This window comes from Gigantopelta aegis, chromosome 4, assembly GCF_016097555.1.
Source record: "Gigantopelta aegis isolate Gae_Host chromosome 4, Gae_host_genome, whole genome shotgun sequence".
Lineage (NCBI taxonomy): Eukaryota > Metazoa > Mollusca > Gastropoda > Neomphalida > Peltospiridae > Gigantopelta > Gigantopelta aegis.
Window position 1 is genome coordinate 49744852 of NC_054702.1, and position 24704 is coordinate 49769555.

Here is a 24704-nt window from a genome sequence, read left to right on the forward strand (position 1 = left end):
GTCTCTTGCCGGAACCGGCTGCACTCAAAAACAGTGTTCAGAGTTGCAGCTATCTGACAAAACAACTTTATTAATTACAGTAAATCTGTGTGCTATACTAAAGAACAAACAATGCATTGAAAATACATGTTTGTTACAAACAATTGACAATTACTGCCGGTACTGGAAGTCGAATATTTCATTGTAATGATCAAAATAAAACAGATGCATGTTTGTTCCCAGTAATAAAAGTGTGCCGGAACCTGAATATTCCATAATAATGAATACCATTATAACAAAGTTGACAATCAGAGCCAAATGGTAGTCTTTATTTGTTGTTATTAATATATATTTTTATTAATCTAATTATGCACCAGTGAGTGTTGTGTGTTATTCTTCAGAAGAACCCGGGAATGGGCATTTTCCTCCAAATGTATCTATTTTGTTTCAGTATGTACGGTATGGGGGCTGATATTTAGTCCTCCTCCAATATTGTTAACTTTAGCAAGCATTAAAGAAACTGTTTTATAAAATGTTTTCTTCTGTATTTTGTTTTAACATAGTTTGAGCTGAAAATTATGTATTTAAAATATAATTTCTACGTAACTTTGAGGTAACTTATCAGGTAACCCATGGGTTATGCAAATATAATTCATGTAACCAAACAATTGGGATTCCTAGGTAAAAACATGTGAACCTATTTCCAGTTACCTTAGATCTCAAAATATTGTCCCCTGGAAATGGTGAAATGTATGAGCCATCTAATATTAATTTTTTATAAATAACAAATTATCAATACACTGAAAAACTAAAATAAAGACTTTTTTGTTTAATTCAGTACACCTTCTAATATGAGAAGGGAAGGGAGAATACAGTAACATAATGGGAAGGGATGGGAAACAAAAGGTTATGGAAGCAAAGGTAAGGGGAGTGAAACGAAGCTGGAGAGGAAAGAGAAGGAAATGGACAGGTGAGGTGAGGTGAGGTGAGGTGAGGTGAGGTGAGGTGAGGTGAGGGCAGGGCAGGGCAGGGCAAGAGCAGACAGGTTTCATTTTAAAACAAAATCTTACCCTTCCCAATGAAGAGTGATGTGCTCTCTTTGCATTGTTATGGATCTTTGTATACTTGTGGAAGCAAGGTTTATCTGGAAATGGGTCAAGGTTAATCATTCCATCTTTAAGAAGCTGGCCATTTTCTACCATCAAATAGTGCAGTAATCTGTGTGCCTTGTCACCCTGTCCGTCCTCCGCCACACAAACCAATGTGTTGCTTATGATCCTTGGTACGTATTTCACAAGTTCCTACAGTAAACAAAACATAACCAAACATTCATTCCTTGTCAGGGTTGTGTGCTCCAAATAAAGTGCTAACAAATTTACTCAGCATTAAAACTAGAAACATATCCCAGAGACAATAATATCTTAGTTTCCTATAAAGCCTGAAAACAAATGTGTTTCTAGGAATTCGACCCTGGTCTGATAAGGGCTGACCTTATTTTTTTCCAACATATTTTCTTTTAACTTTTTCTTAATATATAAGTGAAGATCGTACATGCATTCTTGTGCATTTCATATATCATCAACTTTAAAGGTAAATCAAAGGTTTTTTTTTTTTTTAAGCCATGCATATCTTGAGGTGATCACTGGCAAAATCTCTTCAAAATCATTCTTTGATTACCTTCATTGCCATTTTCGTAAAAAGATGGAAACAGTTGACCAGAGTGCTTCACGGATATCTGTACACAATACACACCTGTGATGTCACACTATTGTTCTAGGTGTAGATTATTTTTTAAGAATGCTCACGCAAGGCTTTTGGACTGGTATGCATATTCAACGATATATAATGCACATTATTGCTTAATATCAACAAGTACAATCGTATAGTTAATTAATAAAACAGTTAAATGTGACAGCTATTATATATAACGGGTGTAGACATTTTGTACCATCCCAGCGAATATGCCCTCTGGCGAGCTGGTGGTTACGTAATACTTAAGTATCACGTCCAGAATTAGTCTTAGAACTGAAGAAACACAACGTACATGATTTTTGCGGATGCATCACAATGTGCTGTAATAATATCTATCCCAGTAAACCAGCAATAAGTATATATTATTTTTTCAATACAAAATAAACCACCATTGTCAAAGTGTTGAAATAAATATATTATGTTTTGTCCATACATTAACCCACGTACTGATATGATAATCGGAGTGTTTTCTTAGTTAACTGGTCTTTTCTTTTTGTGGCCTGTACCTGTTGTTTCTGATTGGCAGGTGTATATTTTGGACGGTCCGGGCATATATCATTCCAACACGTAAGGCTCATATTTGAGTGTACTCTCCCTTTAATACCCATGAAACAATGTAATCTGAACTTTTTGTGTGTTTAGGTCAGGGATTCAAACACACTACTAACAGAACTTATACATTGCAGACCTTCGTTTTTGACAGGCGCGAGCGCCAACACGCCCGTCAACCCCCGTCAACTCAATCTGACAGGCGCGAAATAATGCACCCCTAAATTGAACAAATCACGCTTGTATTTTTTTTTTTTTTTAACTCTGCCATTTTAATTGTTTATTGAATCCAATCCACAATGCCACAAACCTTTCCATTATGTTCACAATGAACTTCCTAGAATACATTTTATAAATTGAAACACGACTGGTTGGTTATCTTTACACTGAGCCAATCAGCTAGGAGTTCACTTATTATTAAGATCTCATCAGTTTTGTTTTGTTTTGTTCAATTTCGTACAATGCAGGTAATGATCGCAAAATTTATTTTACACTGTCATCGTTTTGATCACGTGCAGAAAAAATAATAGGTGCGTTGTCCAATAATTCTATCATGTGTATGTTTATACATGTTGATATCACAGTAAACGCGTACACCAACAACAAACAAATTTAGTAAAGCAGGTTTTGTTTTTGTTAATAGCATAGCGACGTACTCCAGACATTTCTACTTTCTGTTTCACGATACTGCCATGTGATTTAAAGCCAAGAAGATTGACCTGGTAGAATCAGATTTCAAGTACATGTGATCGGTTGACAGGCACCTGAAACAAACACACCGATTTAATTTCAACTCAGTAATTCCAATTTACCGAGTGTAAAGCATTAAATTTAATTAGGTTTGTTTGTTTGTTTGTCGTGGTGCACTGGCTGGAACGAGAAATAGTCCAATGGGCAATGATGATTCAGAATTGTAATGCAACATGATATGCATATAATACATAAGAAATCGATAAATATTGTGCTCATGGTGTTTCTTTTTCTTGTGTAAGACTGCAATGGCCCATTCCTTCATCTTTGAGAATAACCATCATATTAGTTAAATTAGGATATTTATTTTGAAAACACAAAACATTAACCCTTAAGATATTTAATTTAGAAATCATTACTCCTCAAACTTAATCATGTTCATGGATGCAATTCCTCTCGGTTTCTTGCCTCTAATTCTGATTATTTTGAGATGGGGTGCAATTTCCCCCTTTGCATTTTGAGGTGTGTGATTCCTGCATCTGCATCATCAAATAAATATGTAATGTACGGTAAGTCTTATAAACCTAACACTAGCGATAGTAATATATTGTGGCTTAACGTAGTGAAGATTGTCGGAAACAAAATCGGAAATCAGATATTACACGTTTAGCACATGCATCATGCTCAATGCCAGCCAGCCACTGCTGAGGATTTCCTGACAGAATATTAAGGTTAGGTCTAAAAGGATACTATCATTTTGGGTTTTTATGGGGTTTTTAATTCTGTGCCATTTTAATGAATATTTTCATTAAAAAATATCAATAAAAGTTAATTTAGCAGTTACATAATTTGTTTTAATGAATAATGGATTAAGTTGAATAATGCACTCGTAAGTGTAGATTTATGGAAAATAATTAACTCGACCCTATTTGGCTTGTGAATTATTTTTCACATATATACACCTCCTTGTACAATCTCCATTACAGAATTGACACACAAACCTAGCATAGTGTGTGGCCTCCATTATTACGTGGAACAGACATAACATTTATACTTACTAAACTATATTATCTTAACAAATAATGCCTATTTAAAAAAACTTTCAAAGTTATAATTATTGCAAAATAAGTGGTAAAAACCTGTGGACATATTTCAACTCCAACGTGACAAATATTATACAGTAGGTCCAGGCACATGTCAATGATCTCTACAATGTATCTCTGTTCAGTTTGGATAGAGTTTCTACAATACAACAAAAAGAAAAGAAATTGATTTTTGATAATACCCAAGCACATTGTTAACCAGCCATTATTAAAAGTTCAAAACATAGCAATTGCAACATATCTATAGATTTAAAGAATAAACTGCTGCAGTTTCTAAATTATTAGCAGCAATTTTCCAAGCATGACATTATTCATTTGTACAACTTATTACCCCTAAGATGTATGCTATACCACCAATGTTCATCATCTCTTTAAACATGGATAGACTTTGAGATTAATTTAACAGTGTTCACATTGTCCTTAGTCAAACTGTCATATACAAACTGAAATTGAATTTTGCAAATACATTTCTTAGTCATTCGCCAAAAACCTAATATGGGAATTAACTTATAGTCCTTACCACAGAGAACACATTTTTTATACAAGGAATTTACTACAAGTTATTTATTCCAGGTCTTCGGATTTCACGGTAATGATCGTTTCCGGTAGCATGTCAGTAAAATTATGGATTTCACGGTAATGATCGTTTCCGGTAGCATGTCAGTAAAACTACGGACTGAAATTTCATTTCCCATGATTATTATATCGAGTACAACTATTCAACAAAAATAATATAAATAGTTTTCTATGGGGATCACAAGGCACGGAACCGAAAAAGTGTTTCCCGTGAAGTTTGAAATCTTATGGCCTGTTATTTCTAAGCCAATTGTTTTATAAATTGCACATAAAAATAGTGGGTTTTTTGTTATTTCCAAAACACTTTTACTTTTTTTCTTTCGTCAAACCAAACTGAAATTATTTACCAAAAAATGTGGAGGATGGGACGGACTATAGTTAAAAGTGTTTTTATTTTACTGCATTTTGTTTGCCAAAGTCAAAATTAATTTAGTTTTAAATTTTTAAAACATATTGTGTAATCTCTAACCATATATAATATATTTGGTTCCATCTTAAACACTGAACAATTATACCTTGGAGATTTGTTGACATCTCTCAGTATGTGAACCAGCCGGAACACAATATCGCGGAAGACGAAGGCCCAGCTTCCTCCAAGCTGACTGTCAAACTCATGGAGCAGCATTCCCACAAACAGATGATACATGTGCAGAATGCGACGTTTCTCATGCATGCGATGTTCGTGAGACAGGTGGATAGAGAGCTCAAGCAGTACTTTCTGAATGGAATCCTGCAAGAAATGGTGAATGGTAACAATGAAGATAAAAGCTGAAAATGCTGCTAGTGTCACATGTTAAATACAAATTGTCATGCCTGTTGACAGATTTAGTACAAGAAAACTACAATAAAACCCCTTAAAGAATCCAGTGTATTGTAGGGGTCAATGCACCATGTTTTTATTATAGTAATTAATGGAACATAATATTAACAGATGTATCTGACTCAAGTCACCACAGGGCTTCCTTGGTTTGCTCAGAATAAAAAAAATAAAAACTCCTAAAGACACATCAGATCAAAATGAACAAAAAATTTATTTTAGAAATGTTCCGGTAAGTAAGAAAACAGAAGCTAAATCCCACCTGAGTTTTAGCCAAGACGGACACCAGAGACTTGGAGTTTCCTGAAAAACTCTGAGTTAAATAATCCAAGGTTGACTTGATGATGTAGCTGTTGTAACAAGGAGGATTAGGGTCAGGATCACACCTTGAATATTGCAATTGGAGAAAAAGAAAAGCCAGTCACATGATTTACAGAGTACAAGGCCCTACTTTATTTTATGCAGCATGTAAATCATAAGGTCAGCATGAAGTGAAAAACCAATCAACAATTTCTAAACATAAGGCATCTAAGATTCGATGTCATAGGGTACAGCATTTTAATTGAAATACTTTATCATTATATTTACATGATTTGTGACCAATAAAATGTATCATAAAAGCATAAAATAGAGGAAAAATAATTGTTATTTAATAATTAATGTACCAATAGGGGGGCCTATGCATTAAATGAAATAATGTTTTAAATTATATATACTTGTCAAAAAAAGAAACACATAGTCAGGCATTTTATTGTAATATGTAAATAGAAGTACAGTTCTGAAGAGTTGGACTTGGAAACACGTCATCATAACAGTATTGATTAGTGTATACCAACCAATGTAATGTTAGGAATGATGTCAATAAAATGTCACGGTCATATTTAGTCAATAGCATGTAAACCTCCATTGGCATTGATAACTGCCTGGCACCTGCAGCTCATGGATGAATTAATGTCTGGATTTCTCGCTGTGAAATTGCTATCCACTCTTCCTGCAGTGCCTAGACAAATTGTTGTAATGTTTGTGGTTCAAGTTGACGTCGTCTCATATGTCGATCCAGTTCATCCCACAAATGTTCAATTGGGTTCAGATCCGGCGATCTGGAAGGCCATGGCAGCACTACCACGTTGTTGTGGTTGAGGAATGCTGTACCAACCTGTGCTGTGTGTGGATGTTGCAATATTTGTTTTGTTCACAGTCCAGGTATGGCGTTTGTTGTTAAGGAAGCTGTTAAGAACTAGTGTTTTGCCTAGCTTGTTTTAGCATGGTGCAGCCCCATGCCTCAATAGTCTAGCACCATCTTGCCTTAATCAGTGACATTCTGCACTGAGATTAAACAAGCCTTTTTCAATAATTAATTCTAAAATTGCCTTGATGAAACACTCAAAAAATTTATTATTAATTAATACAAATATCTCTGTTATATATTTTGCCATTCATTTATTAAAGCAAGAACATTAATTACATTTATGTTTATTTCAATTTTTTTTTTTTTTTGTCTTTAATGCAAAAAAAAGTGCCCTGAAAATGGTGAAAATGCCCCCAAAGTGTGGTCTACCATGCCTTGCCATGTCGTAAATGTCACAACTGTATGTACCCGTCTTGCGCCACCATTGTCACACATGGTCTACCAGATCTGGGGCAATCACGTGATGTCCCAGTTTGCTGGTATCCATCCCAAAGTCTCGATAAGGTGCTCTGTGTCACATTCAGTACACGATCAATGGCCTCTATTCGGTCTATTACATTATTACGTAGAGCATCTGTTAATCTGGGCATGACTTCACAGAGTGTATAGTATACACAAAAACAGCACAATATCGTCAACCCATCCAAGTGCTGCACATGCATTATTTGCACGTGGGAATTGCAATCCTTTAACATACCATGGATCTTTCTTATCAAGCAGCATTTTAATTGGTTAACATAATATGCTGCATGTTACTGACCACCAAGGTGTCCTCCGTAGTATTAGTCATAAATAGTATACAGCTAATTTTATCTTTTTTGCAGTGAAGATAAATAAATATTTTTTAAAAAATCAAAAAATCAACAAAACACTATGAGTTTCATTTTTTGAAGAGTATATTATATGAAAAGTATAGTATGTATTCTTCCATAAATCTCTCTGAAATAATACATGTAAATGTTGTGAAAAGTTAAGAAAACTTTAAAGCTGATAATTTTTACTCTTCATGAACTCTTAACCCGACCTCTGACCAACTGAATTTCCATTCTATAGCCATGGACTGGACCAAACGGGGTGGGACGTATCCCAGTGGGCTCATTGGTACATCAAAGGCTGTGGTATGTGCTATCCTGTCTGCCGGATGGTGCATATAAAAGATCCCTTGTTACTAATGGAAAAATGTAGTGGGGTTCCTCTCTAAGATTATGTCAAAATTATCAAATGTTTGACATCCAAAAGCCGATGATTAATAAATCAATGCGCTCTAGTGGTGTCATTAAACAAAACAAACTTTAACTTCGGCCCAGACTATGCAACAACCAATTAAATGGTTATAATCTTCCATTATCAATAAAATGCATTTGACAAACAGAAATTAAACAACTATTATTGCTTTAAAAACCAACAGACCTGTTCTCCCTAAATATCATTACTTATGTGTAAATTATTTTTGTTTTCCCTGTTTCGTTAGTCTAGCATGAACTCTGTATATGAGTCATAGAATAACGGATGGAACTAGAAAAACTCAAATGGGTTTGATATAACATAAATAAAATTGTTTTAATCCATTTCATTCTCTAAAAATTGTATAATTAGTCCACCTTTGTAAAAATGTTAAAATCCTCTCTTTTTTGGTCTCAAAATATTCACAAGGAAATCTCTGCAATAAATGTATGTGCATATGTTGTAACATATATGTATAGACATATACATACCCATACCCTCCATCACCGCCTTCCATTTCTCTTTCATCATACAAACACATCAAAATGTTGACAATTATTTTGTCAATGTGATGTAGAATGCTGGAATCAATTTCCTGAAAAGAAATTTATATCAGACATGACCATTTGACATAAAGCACAATTAAAATGTAAATAATAATAATTCCTTAAAACTATACTCTTTTGACCTTCTCATTAATAGGTTATTTTTGTGTTACAACACATAACTTCAAAACATACACACACACCTAAAAAATTGTATTTAACAAATTTTATATTCCTGAAACTATTTTTAAAATAATATATTAAATAATTGTTCCTGTTTGCCTTCCCCAACCAGTCACTGTGATAACATATTTATTATTTTAAAAAATAACCCATAAATCATTTTGGAGAAAAAATATTTCAACCTCTTTAGAAATTTGCTGCTCCAACAGTTCATAACATTTGGAAGCCAGACTGGTTCTCTTCCTGACAGCTGCATCAGTGGCAGCTTCCTGGGTCTTGGAGGCAGCAAACAGCGGCAGAATGTGAACCACTATCACAGGCACACAGTCTCGCAGCAGTGATTCATAGTCAACCTACAGCAAATAAACATCAACTATCACAGGCACACAGTCTCGCAGCAGTGATTCATAGTCAACCTACAGCAAATAAACATCAACTATCACAGGCACACAGTCTCGCAGCAGTGATTCACAGTCAACCTACAGCAAATAAACATCAAGTATCACAGGCAGTTTCGCAGCAATGCTTCACAGTCAACCTACAGCAAATAAACATCAACTATCACAGGCACAGTCTCGCAGCAGTGCTTCACAGTCAACCTACAGCAAACAAACATCAACTATCACAGGCACACAGTCTCGCAGCAGTGATTCATAGTCAACCTACAGCAAATAAACATCAACTATCACAGGCACACAGTCTCGCAGCAGTGATTCACAGTCAACCTACTGCAAATAAACATCAAGTATCACAGGCAGTTTCGCAGCAATGCTTCACAGTCAACCTACAGCAAATAAACATCAAGTATCACAGGCACACAGTCTCGCAGCAGTGCTTCACAGTCAACCTACAGCAAACAAACATCAACTATCACTGGCACACAGTCTCGCAGTAGTGCTTCACAGTTAGCCTACAGCAAACAAACATCAACTATCACAGGCACACAGTCTCGCAGCAGTGCTTCACAGTTAGCCTACAGCAAACAAACATCAACTATCACAGGCACACAGTCTCGCAGCAGTGCTTCACAGTCAACCTACAGCAAATAAACATCAACTATCACAGGCACACAGTCTCGCAGCAGTGATTCAGTCAACCTACAGCATTATAGACATCAACTATCACAGGCACACAGTCTCGCAGCAGTGCTTCACAGTCAACCTACAGCAAACAAACATCAACTATCACAGGCACACAGTCTCTCAGCAGTGCTTCACAGTCAACCTACAGCAAATAAACATCAACTATCACAGGCACACAGTGCTTCAGTCAACCTACAGCAAACAAACATCAACTATCACAGGCACACAGTCTCGCAGTAGTGCTTCACAGTCAACCTACAGCAAATAAACATCAATTATCACAGGCACAGTCTCGCAGCAGTGCTTCAGTCAACCTACAGCAAATAAACATCAATCACATGAAATGAAAGGGAAAAAAATTTAAAGGGTGGCAAAGACAATTGGGAAAGAGTAAATAGAAAGGAAAAATGGAATGGAAAATGGCAGAGCCCAGCAGGACAGGGTAGGAAATAAAAGAATATGGGTGAACATGGAATGAAAGGGAGGGACAACATTATTCAGTTTTAAACCATAAATACACAATAAAAAGACAGCAACCATATTCATTATCATGTTTTGCATGACTGTTGCCAGACAGGATTAAAGTTAGGGCTAAGGTTAGGGTTATATTAGGAATACTTTTAAGGATAGAATGATAGCAGTCCGTTGGCATGAAGTCTGGGAACCAATGTTCTCAAGTATTTTTTTTAAATGAATACTAAATGTTCCCTCCAATATTTTAAATCTGATAATGACGTTTTCTTAAATGTTTTTATGCATTTTTTCAAAAGCCTTACATCAAGACTCACTGCAACCTCTCGTATACTGTTTAGCTCCTGATGAATTAGCAACTCTGGTACCAGAATGCTTGTGTACTCTCTAAAAAATAACAAAAAAACAAAGGTCAAACAGCTCTCTATCTTATCTACAAAACCTGACTGCGATGCTAAAAAGCTTGTCATGTTGTTAATTACTTTTTAGCATTATTAGTTTCAGATAATACAAGAAAGGTAATCCATGTAACTTTAAGTTAGTGCTTTAAAATGTGTAGTTATGAAAACTCTTACAGCTAACGCTGTTGCTTAGACTTGAAAAGCTTTAAAATGTGTAGTTATGAAAACTCTTACAGCTAACGCTGTTGCTTAGACTTTAAAAGCTGTTAAATTTCATAATCTCTTGCACTAGTCAATTATCTCAGCACATTTTTAAGTATTGGCCATTTGCTTTTTAATAGTTATTGTGACACTTAGTTTTAACATCGAGAGTGAACCTGCTGCCGTTGTATAAAATAGTCTTAATCGAATAGCAGTCATGGATGTTATATGTGCTTTCATTTAGACAGGACAACATGTACCTCAGCTGTTGATAGATAGCTTAGGGCTCTGGATGGAATACAAAAATAAATTAAGTAACACTTAGCCTGGCTACTAGAAGGTACTTAACCTTTATGGCAACATTTAGTAGACTGATACGAAAACATTTCAACAATTTTGTGTTTTCTGCCATTTGTTAAACAGTTTACCATTTTGTGCTACCATAACCAAAACAGTTCTAGCTATTTGTTAAGTCTAAAAATTTAGTATCACAAATACAGGTCGTCAAGTGAGGCAGTGGGTCAAAAAACAATAGGAAAATAAGAATTTTTGTTGCCTGAAAATAGGGTTAAAATAGGAATTTTGCCCACAAAATAGGAAGAAAATAGGAATTTTGTATAAAAGTAAATGTCCCAAAATAGAGAATACATGTATTGTGAGTAAGCCATCTCAAAAAACTAAAAAAGGAAATAGAAAACCATTGAAAAGATAATAATACAGGAAAATAAGACAATGTGTATATCATAGGAATAAAATAGGCACTTATTTTGTTTTAAAATGGCCTCCCAATACCCCTTATAGCCATCCCGATTCACCACTTTTTATTCAGACAATGCAGTGGTTGAATTTGGTTCTTTGGAGTAAGACTTTTAAAAAGCAACACAATGCAGTATTCCTTTTATGCTATTAAGTAATACATGTTACAAGGTCAAATTTTAACTCTGAAATGACAGGGGTGTTGGTTGAAAAAAAAACCCACAAGGCATTGCTGACCCAATGACACCATCGAAAACAGCAGCAATGGCAGTGTGTGTGTTTTTGTGTGTGTGTGTGTATGTGATTGAATGTGGGTATGGACACTATTTTTTTAAATTAGTTTTCTCTTGGTAGATCAACTGGATAATATAGCTGGATTTAGTAGCTGTGTGCTAACTGAATTGGTAGAAATATGTCAAATAATTATGATACTGCAGGTGTAATATACTACTCAAAAGAATTTAAGGGTCAAAAATTTATAACCAAATAAGTTTCAGAGTGTATTAGATTGATGATGTAAACTACACCAAAAATTTAATTTATTGTTCCATATTTACAAAAACCCACAAATAAACGTCACTGTATACAAGAAAGTCACATGACATGCTGTCAAAGTTGAAGGTTGTCAAACATGGATTTTACACATTAGAACATTCGTTTAATAGTGTGTGAATCCACCCCTGGCGCGAATACACTCGACACATCGTTGCCTCATGCTGTTGATCAGACGTCTGAAGAACTCTCGGGGAATGGCCTGCCACTCTGCCATAAGAAGTTGACCCAGATTATGAAGGTTGGCCGGAGGGGCATGGTTATCCCGAACTCTCCTGCCTAATTCGTCCCAGGCGTTCTCTATTGGGGCCAAGTCAGGCGAATATGCTGGCCAATCCATCCTGGCGATACCTTGTTGTCTGAGAAAGTCCGTTACCACCCTGGTGAGGTGGGGTCTGGCATTGTCATCCTGCAGAACTGTCCCGTCGCCAATCTGCTGAAGGCCTGGGAGAACCAACGGCCGGATAATCTCATTCAGATAGTGGATTCCATTCAGATTGCCATCCACCACATAGAGGGGGGTCCTGTGGTGGATAGAGATGCAGCCCCACACCATGACGCTGCCACCACTGAACCGGTGACGTTGTTTAACGTTAACATCAGCGAAGCGCTCCCCAAGACGTCTGTAGACACGAACCCGACCGTCGTTGAACTGGAGACTAAACCTGGACTCATCAGTGAACATCACTCGACCCCACTGAACACGTTGCCACCGCAGATGAAGCGTGCACCAGTGACGTCTGGCCGTTCTGTGACGTGGTAGGAGTGGTGGTCGAACAGCCTGGCGACGGCAGCGTAGATTATTGGCTCTCAGACGATTGCGTATGGTTTGATCAGACACTCGAGTTCCAGTCGCAGTCCGCAGATTGTCACGTAATTGGCGTGCAGTGGTTGTGCGTTGACGTAGAGCCATATTGGTGATGTAGCGGTCCTCTCTATTTGTAGTGCTTCGGGGTCTTCCCGAACGTGGACGATTTCGAACAGAATTCGTTGCTTGGTACCGTTGCCACAGTCGGCCAACGACACTCTGACTGACACCAAGTCTCAGAGCAACATTTCTTTGCGTATTGCCATCCTGAAGCCAAGCAATAGCCCTTCCTCGATCTTTGATAGTCAGTTGAAGTCGTACCATTGTCGAATTTGGAGTGTGCACCGTACACGAACGCAAGCTCCAATTATACGGAAATTCAGCATTGGGAACATGGAATACACGTGCAAAGCGTGCAAATGAAGTGCTTTGTGAAAAAGCAAGTTATGGGCACTTAGCAGACCTTTCGCTTTCGCCCTAATTTACGTGCAAATGTAAGCATGTTTTCGCCATTAGAACTAGTCGACAGTGTCAATGACAGTGGATTTTAATTCATTTATGGGTTGCTTAGACCCACTTTCGTCAAAATGGAACAATACCATGCATGACATTATGGTCTAGCTAATATAATTGACATTCAGAAAATAATGTCGAAAATATCGTCTGACCCTTAAATTCTTTTGAGTAGTATATAGAATACTTGCTATGGTAAGCAAAAAACTTGTTATGGTAAGCAAAGCACAACTTGCAAATGAGCACTGAAGTCCTACTTCCTTAGACACCATGCACCAGTATATCAGAGGTAACCCGAACAGCGTACAATTTAGACGTGACGAGAAATGTGGAAAATGTAAGATATTTGCACAAACACCCACCCACCCACACAATTTAACAGTTTTTTGTTGGTTTTTTGTTGTTGTTGAGAAATTAAAAATATAATGGCCCTCTACAGCCCTAAATCCACTCTGGGCCAGTAGGCACGTAGTCACTGTGGAACTCTGTACAGTTACACTTTGAACCAAATTCAGCCACTACATAATTCACCACAAGTTACATATCAAATTTGTAGACTGAATGTATACTAATAGAACATTAATCCAAATGCCAAGATGCAAGTACAGTGTACCCTCGATTTATTGCCCCCCAATTTAACGCCAACCTCGCATACCGCCAAGTTTCTTTAAAGTACCGTTTTCATTCATGTTTATTTCCCTCGATATAACGCCACCCTCGGTATCCGCCATCCGCCAACGACGTTTTTGAACTGAACTCCATTTAGCCATTATAATTCCCTCGATTTTGCCGCCAATGGTCTGGTCACAAAGTTGATTATAGTGACATAATTACTAGCGATCTGTTGAATAGGGAAATCCTAACTCCGTTGTACTCTGGCAGTACACACTGAATCTGTTTTTGTTTATTGTCTAGCAATTAACGGATATAAGTGCTAGAATTGTTTAGGCAGGCACGGTGTTTACGTCCAATCAACACTCGGTATAGAAAGAACAGCCGCTATAGTGATCACGTGACAGAGGGGTGCATTAGATTCATTATTTCAATCGCGGATTGTTATGTTGGGTCTTTGAAGTTCTGGCAACAAAGACTCAAGTTTAATTAATAAACAAACTTTAGGTAAGTTTTATTAAGCTCAAACATATTTCGACCATGGCCTCATGTTAAGTTGCTATTTAGCTTTGGCATAAATGCGACGACACCGGTAACGCATTTTATTACAGCAGAATGGATTTAAAGTGAAAACGTATCGTATTAGACGCGGTTAAAAAAAGACAAATTGTTCAGTACTCGAAGATAGATTCAACTAAAAGTCAACAAGATATAGCCAATCACTTTTCAGCGTTGTGACGGCATTCGTTTTGTGAAACATGCTTGGGATATCGTCAGTGCCACCACCATCAAACATTGTTGGAGTCACACAGGGGTCGTTCCTCGGAACCCTCATTTCCGATTTGCACCAAGCACCAGCCAGTGAAACGACAGCGTTGCGAGATCTGGTTGGTGACGTCACGGGGCGGATTTCAATCGACGAACAGCTGAGAATGGATGTTGATGAGTTTGTCAACATTGACAACGAAGCAGAGACATTTGCTAATATCAGCGACGAGCAGATTCTTGAAAGTGTTAAACAGATTCACGACAAAACGACTGATGACTAGGAAGAAGAGTCATATTCTTGACATTCAGCAATTAAAAAAAAAATATTAAGTTTGGTAGTAAACCCAAGGCACCCTTACTATACCGCCAACTCGATATAACGCCAAAATTATTTTGGAACATTGGTTGGCGTTAAATCGAGGTTATACTGTACACTAATAAAACTTTTTAAAACAGTTAATGACCATGTTATAAATTGAAAGTAGGTAACCAAAGGGAAATTCAGTTTTATGATCAACTGGCTACATTGTGTAGCAGTTGTATTAATGGTTATGAGAAGTATTGTACTGCATTGGTGATATATATTAGTATCATCCGAGATCGAAGCTGGAAGTTTTTAATGGCCTTCTCACTCCCCTAATAGCCACCCTGCCCACCCATAATGAAACACTGAATGATTTAGGATGCCTAATTTGAAAAAGGATCATGGTCAATCACAGATCAGTCCAATTACTGCAATGTGTTTGCTGAAAACTTTAAATAATAGCATACATGTATATACACAATGCAATTACATCAATAGATTTTATACTATCTAGGAAGCAGCATCACATGCAGACCACCACCAGAACCTATACATGTTTAAAACAAGAAATGATCAGTATGTAGCTCAATGCATAGTTAACCATCACACACGGTAACACAACTATCCACCAGCTAGCAAGCTAAACTGAGCATTTATCAGGCTTCACTGAAGAAACTGCATGCAAGCTAACTCGAAAGCACCATTACCTGCAGATAATGAACTAAAGAAATAATTAGTATGTAGCTCAGTCACTAGTCCTAGACTGAAAGGGTTGCCATATCCTTTCAACCTTCTAGTTTTGAGCATTCAACAAGATCAGATATTATAAAAAAAACAGAAACATATCCATAAATTCAGAAATTATAAATAAGGACGACTTTATATTGCATTGTGAAAATTAATAACTGGAAGCCTGTAATGGCAATGATGTTACACTAATGATGTTATAAAGTAGTGCCCATGTTTTTAAAACTCCAAAGTCATGGCCAAGACTGGGATCAAAGTAGTAGGATGCTACAGGAGCTAAATGTAAAAGGACTGTTCCAAGTTTCATGCCCTTGACTAAAATTAAACATTAAATACTTTTTCTCATTTTAGACTGTTAGTGTTTAAGTAAACAACAGGTTTCTCGTCATCCTAATGTTTCTAGCAGCTCAATCTACAATTTATTTCCTCTTTTTTCCAGCTACTGTAGTACAAACATTAGGACAATCACAAAATGTTCAATATATACTGGCACTGATATTCTAAATAAGATAGTGTGTTTAATAGGTGATTTAATTTGATAAAAGAGGTCAATTACTCAAAAGCATCTTACAACAACAACAGTTTTGGGACAGTCCCTTTAAAAGCTGGAGATGAAACCATGCATCCCATCTGCATATTCAGATTTCAATGACTAATATCACAAATATCACAATATGCCTCATAGCAAGTCATCTGGAGCAAATGGTGTGAAGAGAAAAAATATGGTGTCGCTAAAAAAAAAATAATAATAATAATAATAAAAAAAAATAATAATAATTAAACTGGTTAAAAGAGCACAAAAAAAAGAGGGACAAAATAGCAATTTTCATCAAAAATAGGGACTCCTAAAAAAAAAAGAGGAATATATAGGAAAAAGTAAGATACTTAATGGCCTGCAAATAATTCACATTTCCTGCCCATTATACTTACTGTAAAATAATAAAATACAGAGAGATTATTACACGACCCTGTGTGTCGTACTGATTTTAAGAAACGAGTGTCAGGATTTTTGTATTGCCCGAGAGATAGCGAGGCTAATACATGAATCCCAACACGAGTTTCGTAAAATCAGTACGACTCACACGCGAGTGTAATAATTTCTTTATTATCCATATCATTATTGTTGTTTTCTTTATGAACAATAAGACACAACTCAAAATGTTTAAGCCACAACTAGGAGACAACGAAATGACGTAATATTTCAAATGTACAGTCTGAGCTAGAACTGGTGAAGCAACGTCATGTTATGACGTCGCTTTCCAAAATTACGTCATTACACTTATTATTACATGATTGTTTCGTATGATTATTATTAACTTGGTTATGTTGAACCATATGGATAATACATACCTGTCACACAACAGATGCCATATAACCGTAAATAAAATGTATTGAGTGTGTCATTAAATAAAACATGTCCTTTCTTTCCTTACCTGTAAAACATAGTTTTACTTGTCATGGACATGAGTTCAAATGGAAATTCTACAATTGGATATTCAAGGTCAAGCCACTGGTGAACAAGAAATGGCAAATGACTACCAATGTAGCTCTTGACATCTCTGTAGCCAAGAGTGTTGGCTATCTTATGAAGAACCTACAAAAAAACATTATGTTTGCATCATTCTATTTTTAGAAGTTGATTTCTTTTAGAAAGAATTGGTGTAGTTGAACAATTTAATGATGCCCTAAACTCATTTTTATTTACTTATATGGCAATAATTAAATTCCCGTTACATCCATTACAACATAATGTCATCCCATTGGTCCAGATGTAGTAACGGGAGTTTGTTCAATTCTCAATTTTTTACGTTGTTATGGAATGTCATATCTGATGACGTCATTTTATAAGGGAAAGTTATCTTATTGAGTGTTATGGTTTATGGACCAAAAGTATTTAAAAATAAAGTATAATAAAGTTTGAGTGTTATTATTAGCAAGTATCATTCAAATTTAATTATAAGTATTGGCTGTCATTTCTTTTATATTCGTTTGGGTATGAAAAAAATAATAAAAATCGGCAAACTTATGTGAGAAAGATTTCTTGAATGGTTACTATTATATTAAATAGAAACTGAAAGCCAAGTTGTTTTTATGGATGGCCTTCATGTTAAAACAGATGACAGTATAACAGATACACAGTTAATATAATGTTAAAAGCAAAACATAATACCTTTTGAATAGGGGTTATTTCTAGATTCTTTTCCTTGATAAGCTGACAGAATGCAAACAGACAATTCTTTTCACACACAGGACTTGTACAGGCTACTGTGGCCAGGGCCAACAGAGAACTTGTCGTTCTGTTATTTCTCTCATCCTGCATCCTCTCACTGGACAGTTTACCCTTTAAAAAGTAAAGAAAACCACCATGCTAAAATACTAACGTATTTAAATAACTGTAATATACTACACTATTTAACAGGGAATTATCCAGGATTTTTTGCTAGGGTCCAATGTGTCATGGGAGTAGATCATACTTGGGATATTTTTTTTCAGGCCACTCAATGATGCAGTACGCCACCGATGAAATAATTAATAATATATATTTGGAATTTTCAGTGCCACTTTCTTTAGGGAAGGGGCCTATGTTGAGTGCCACAGAACACCTGGATAAATCCCTGATTAAATATTTTATACAATACGCCACCAGAAACAGACTTTTGAAGACACGTTAAAAGCATCATAAACCTGACTTTTAAACATTAAACATGTTTCATATTGTTTAATAGAGTAATCATGCGAGTTCGACAAATCCGCTAGCCCGACGCTAGTGGTTTTTAAGTTCGGGCTAGTGAGAAACGCAAAACCACTAGCCCTGTGGGCTAGTGGTTTCCACCCCACTCCTTATCGCTCGATCGTGGGGTTTTTTTTTTTCTTTTTCTCTCGGTTGAAATTTCGTTTAATAAATTTGATTGTGACGTTTGTCATCGAATAATATCAACAACGCAATCAGTATATAATAATAATCCACTTGAACTAGGTCTGCAAACTGCAGTAACATGATATCTCTACATCGCCAGTTACAGCATGCATTGTTTACTTTTCCTTTTCAAGTTTCTGGCACAGGAAATAAGTCTAATGACATGTGTGTTTTGATTGGTTGGACACGTCACATGGTAGTTAATCTCGCACATGTTTTAGGCTAAGAACTTGGAAATCACCAATCGCGACGACAGGTTAATCTCAATCAAATAAACCCCAGTCATGCTTTGAATTTCAGTGTTTGTTTTATTTACCTATTGTTTTCTAATATAACACTTCGCTGACAACAATTTACTTTAATGGTAACCGCACATGCAATGACTCTGCTTGGCCTATTAATGTGTAGCGGTCTGGATAAGATAATGCATCACAGCTGCCGATACAAGATGATACCTTTTTGGTTCATCAATTAACAACGGATTAGATGTCGCCGTTATATTCTTTTGATATCGGTCTAACACGGGATAATGCCCTGTATTTGAGCAATTGACATCACCGTTCCTGGCGACATAAATAGTAGGGCCCTAAATGTAGGGCCCTACCGAATACACTGAAACATCTATTACCGTGTGTCACACTGTCTTACCCTCATTTAAATTTAATTATTTTGATAGTGGTTTTAGATAGCAACCATGAGTTTGCTCAATTATTTTGTCCCCGGGGGGAGCAAAAGCGAAAACGTAACAATGACAATGGATCACACTTGACAAAAAACCAACGTACAACACTACAAAAAACTGAAAGTTACAACATGATTTAAGTGTTTGTTTTATTTTACTGTTATACTCCTAAATGTGTAATGTTACAACACTTATATAAAAATCCAGTTATAATTGATCAGGAATTTGGGCTAGTGCTTTATCTTGGTGGGCTAGTGGTTTTCACAAACCCACTAGCCCTGTGGCTAGTGACTTTTCAAAATATTTGTCATACTCTGAGTAATGAAACAAGTATTTAAGCCTCATAATAAATTTCATTATAGTAACTATTTTAACAGATTCAGATACATATGAATTCTCCATTTAGGGTATAAAACAATGTGAAATATCTTGTAAAAATTAATGCTGATATTAATAATTGTGAAAAGCCCTTACCTTGATATCCAACAACACATTGCAAACTTCATAAATTCTGTCAAAAGCAGAGAGCTGAAGTTGCTTTTCTTTAGGTGTACACAGTCCATTATTATTCATTACAAACAAGCTGAAAGTATTTACACATCACAATTAAACAAAATTTACAACATTAAAGTGTAGCTTCAAACAGTATGTCATTAAGAAAAAGACTGTTTAATGAAACCTTTGTCCATTTAAAATTTCAGTTATTTCAAGTTTATCATTTGAGAATTTACTGTAATTATTTTTTGGTTTGTGTAACAGTTATACAAAAGTGTACATATCAGGATTTTTTGGTTTCCTCTCAATTCATTAAATTTTATTACATTTGGAATGTAAAAACCAACAGGTAAACTTACCATTTTCTTTATTAAAATTACTTCTAGTTATTCTGTTATTATTTCCAGCCAGTCCCACATGCAAAATGGTGAGAAATGTGAATTGGTGAATGCACTACATGTGGTATACAACGTGTCGACTTGTATGACACATATCTTAAAGGTCAAGTATTAAGAAAAACTAACAGTTCCCCACCTTTGAAAAGCTTGTGCTGCATACATCCTGACTGTTTGACAGCTATCAAGTAGGCAGTTGGGAAATTCAGAAAGAATGGTGTTGGTATTATCAGAATCATTCGAGCTTTTTAGATTGCTCCATGCAGCAGTGGGATCACACTAAAATTAATCATTTACAAAAGCATTCTTTACATTCTCTAACATTCTTTTGTTTAATCTAGCAGAATTAGGATCCATTATTTTGAGATGTTCCAAGACTGAAGTGAACCAATTCTCATTTGAATATTAAATATCCCTGCTTTTTATACTAAATTAAGAACAGACAAAGTTTACCTCAATTCTTGTAGAGGAATAATAAAGATCTAATAATGTTATGAGAAATGATGCTAAAGTCCTTAAAGTAAGGGTCATGGAAAGGAAAGGAAAGAAAATTTGCTAAACAATATCTTGTAAAATTGTACACTTCGGTTAAATGCTTATTTGGACTACTGATGATGTACCCAGAAATTTCCAAGTCAATTCGATTCTGCAACCAACATTATCTCAGGCAACCAACATTATCTCAGGCAACCAACATTATCTCAGGCAACCAACATTATCTCAGGCAACCAACATTATCTCAGGCAACCAACATTATCTCAGGCAACCAACATTATCTCAGGCAAGCACTCTTACCACTGTGCTAGATGCTGCCCCAAGGACCACAGATGTCAAGTTGATTCTCAGAAATAAAACACTGGTAGCATTTATTAAACCATTTTATGTATGAATAAACTTTCTCTTTTCATCCAATGCTTCTAATAAATAACACATCCAGGATCGAACCACTGTTAAACAAAACAAACTTCTTTCAACAGATAACATGTTTTTGTGTGCTTTTGAATGATGATCGTTTTTTTATAACTGAGTAAGTATACTAAAAAGAAACAGTACTAACCTCCACAAATGCCTGCAGACATTTCGTCATGGCTAATGAAGAACAGGTACCATCATCTTGTAACTTTCTGATAAAAAAAAAAAAAAACATTTTTAATTAATACTTTATACATATACAACCATAAATGTCACTGAGGCCATGACTAAGATCAATAGCTAGTTGAAGCTGATCAGGTACAACTCCTATTCAATAATCCTATATATACTACAATCCCAGAAGCCGTCCAGGAATTCAGAGAATATTTTGTTCAGTATTGAGCAGTGATTAACTATACAAATTTCAGAGATTGCTACACAATTTTTAAAAACATTAAATAGTAGTTGCTAATCAATTTTCAATTTACTAGAAATGTCACTCATAAAAATTTTGAAAGTTTATTTTTTTTAACAACACAAATAGAGCACATTGATTTATTAATCATCAGCTACTGGATTGTTAATTTTGACATGTAGTCTTAGAGACGAAACCTGCTACATTTTCCATTAGTAGCAAGGTATCTTTCATATGCTAGTGCTCACCCTGGATCGCTATTATGCTAATTGAATATTTGGTATTATTATTATATTTTAGTTGTCGGATAGATTATGTAACCGTTTGTTCACATCAGAAGATAGACAATCACTTAGCCAAAATTTTAGCCACTTACAAATTTTATTAGCCATTTTTTGTAAAAATTATCAAATGGCTATTTGGCTACACAGACAGGGTAGCACATACCACGGCCTTGGAGTCGTGCTGCTGAAAGGGAAATATCCCAATGTAACCACCAATGGGGATCGATCCTAGACCAACTGCACATCAGGTGAGCACTCTACCACTGGGCTATGTCCAATTATGGATTACACAAAAACAAATTCAGGTGACCAATTTCTATTTTGCATAAGCTATCATGACCATGTAAATAATGTTAAAAATTTAATGCATGAATAAAATAAAATAAAACAAATGTTTCATCATCATTTTCACAATTTTCAGAGACATGCACAAATATCTGTTTCATTTTGCAGTGCAACAAGTTGTAATTGTAGAAAATGTTAGAAATAGTCGTACCTGAAGGCTGACACAAGCAGCAGTGCTGTCTTTGCCATTGGTAGCGGCATGTTGTGTGAATCCGTAAGCTGTGGTACGAGTCGTGAAAGCAGGTCCAAGCACAGGCTGGACACCTCCTGGTCATGCCACTGAGACTTGGCCACAAGGCTGAAACCAAACACACATACAAATATGGGTAAAGAAATGAAACAGAATACAGTGGATTCCACTTAACTGCATGTCGGTTTATAGCATAAATCAGTTATTTGCATATTATATGGCTGCACAGAACCGTTTAGCATTAAAACAGTACAAATAATATCGCTTAATTGAATGACCTTCTGAGCGTACATGTCGGTTATTTGCATGGAGAAACTGGAAAAAAAAAATCTTCAGTCAAATATAAAAGGTGGTGGAGAAAAAAAAAGAAAAAAAAAGGAGAGGGAGAGAGAGTGAGAGAGAGAGAACGGAAAATCACGACGTTTTTTTTGTTGCCGAAGTAAGCCGATCAAAATCATATTATCCAACATGTGAAACCGTAGATTGTGCTACGATAGGAATTAACACTTACCAAATCTTTTGAGTTGTTTATTACTGTACACTGTTAATTGTCAGTCATTTAAATTACTAGAATAACACCTGTCACATTTGTTAATCTCCATCACCGACTCTGTCTAGCCAGAGTGTCACAGACAAAACATCAAAGCTCACTGTGTTCACTGCACAGCCTTGCCGGGCTTGCTTGGTTAAGTACACAACAATCGATTGCTGTCATTTGTCATAGCCAGTGTTTTGTAAATAAATAAACATCATTTTACTGTATTACATCCGAGTTCCTTCATGAGACCTGCTAGTTGTTGTGGTTTTTAAAACGTAATCGAGTAAATTAATGCCTTCGAGTACCACTGTTATTTTTAGCTTCAGCACGTGCCGAGATAATGCTTGATGTCATTAATTGAGGCCCTACTTGGGAGAACAGTCAATAGATGTTTTGATAATCAAATGATCGAATAAAATTGTATACAAACAAGCTTATAGTTACACATTAAGATACGAATAGATATATATTTCTTCACTTCTCAGCGCGTTAACCTGTAGGTAACAAGACAGTTCATGCTCTCGAATATGGCAAACAAACACAAAAGAAACGATTTATCTCTTGCAAACAAATATGAAGTTGTAGAAATGTTTGATAAAAAAATATCGCAAACGGACATCGCGAAGAAACTTGGGTGTTCCCAATCGCAAATTTCTCGACCAAGAAAGAGGAAATTCGTAACCAGTATCACAGCAATGCTAATCCAGATAGAAAACTGCAGAGAACAGGAAAAGTAGCGAATGTTGAGGGGGCCCTTTCTGAGTGGTTTGCGAATGCCGCCTGAAAGATATACCGTTATCTGGGCCGATTTTAACTGAAAAAGCAAAAGAACTTGCAAAAATATTGAAAGTGGATGCCTTCAACCCAACGAGGATGGTGTGGTAAAAACTGCACTTTACACACTAATTTGACCGAAGATAGTCTAGTACTGGGTCAGCTTCATAAATAGGTCAAATCTGCAGTGAAACAAACAAGGCTGCTACATGTGTACGAAACTTTGTAGCCCAAAAATAACAACAACACTCAGGTATATAACATTTATTTCATTAATTCACATAAAAATGAACTATGAACAATCATATTATAATAGCATATATTGTTTTCTCATTGGGAATGCAAGATGTTTACGTTTCCTCTGTTATAGACTGGTGATAGGCTTTTATATGGTTACAGCCGACTATATGAACTTTACATCCGGCCAAATGGTTTATTGCATACGCCGTTTAATGGCATATTTTTTTCATTCACCGGGCCTATGCAAATAAGCGGAATCCACTTTATTTTGTTTAACACAACATAGTATATATTATTATTTAAAACAAAAACCAGTTAACCTTTAGACTACTGGATTAATGTTTGCCAAAAACCACATTGAGTGAGTACAAGTTTATAATTTTTACTCACATATATTCACTTAAATGTTTTATAAATACATAAAATAAAGTTCATATTTGAATCGGTAAGTATTATTTTCGTGGGTTTTTCTCATTTTCATATTTTAGATCAGTTGATGTTGATTAAACTTAGGCAAAAAATATAAAAAGTCACGATTACTTACATGCATTTTTGGCCAGCTGTCCAGTATTTATGTCCATTATTTCCAAAACAGTGGTTTTCGGACCATATTTTTTTCATATTCATATACAATTCATATCCCAATATTTGGTGATTTTTGTTGTTTATAAAACGATCAAATTTATTATCAAATT

General features: G+C 35.8%; 1 protein-coding gene across 3 annotated transcripts in view; it reads right to left on the reverse strand.

Moving 5' to 3' along the window:
* Positions 1 to 24704, reverse strand: part of LOC121370659 (serine-protein kinase ATM-like) — a 99562-nt gene that overhangs the window by 40118 nt on the left and 34740 nt on the right. For all 3 annotated transcript variants that reach the window (XR_005957713.1, XM_041496046.1, XM_041496045.1), the window contains exons 19-31: positions 22419 to 22565; positions 21369 to 21435; positions 20451 to 20590; positions 19896 to 20004; positions 17993 to 18163; positions 17256 to 17416; positions 10466 to 10547; positions 8790 to 8960; positions 8371 to 8474; positions 5729 to 5852; positions 5165 to 5379; positions 4110 to 4212; positions 1050 to 1280 (exon numbers count right to left, since the gene is read on the reverse strand). Coding sequence is in view for 2 of the 3 variants with exons in the window: in XM_041496046.1 (XP_041351980.1) it covers positions 1050 to 1280; positions 4110 to 4212; positions 5165 to 5379; positions 5729 to 5852; positions 8371 to 8474; positions 8790 to 8960; positions 10466 to 10547; positions 17256 to 17416; positions 17993 to 18163; positions 19896 to 20004; positions 20451 to 20590; positions 21369 to 21435; positions 22419 to 22565 (1825 nt within the window). In the remaining variant the exon portion in view is untranslated. The remainder of the gene's footprint in view (positions 1 to 1049; positions 1281 to 4109; positions 4213 to 5164; positions 5380 to 5728; positions 5853 to 8370; positions 8475 to 8789; positions 8961 to 10465; positions 10548 to 17255; positions 17417 to 17992; positions 18164 to 19895; positions 20005 to 20450; positions 20591 to 21368; positions 21436 to 22418; positions 22566 to 24704) is intronic.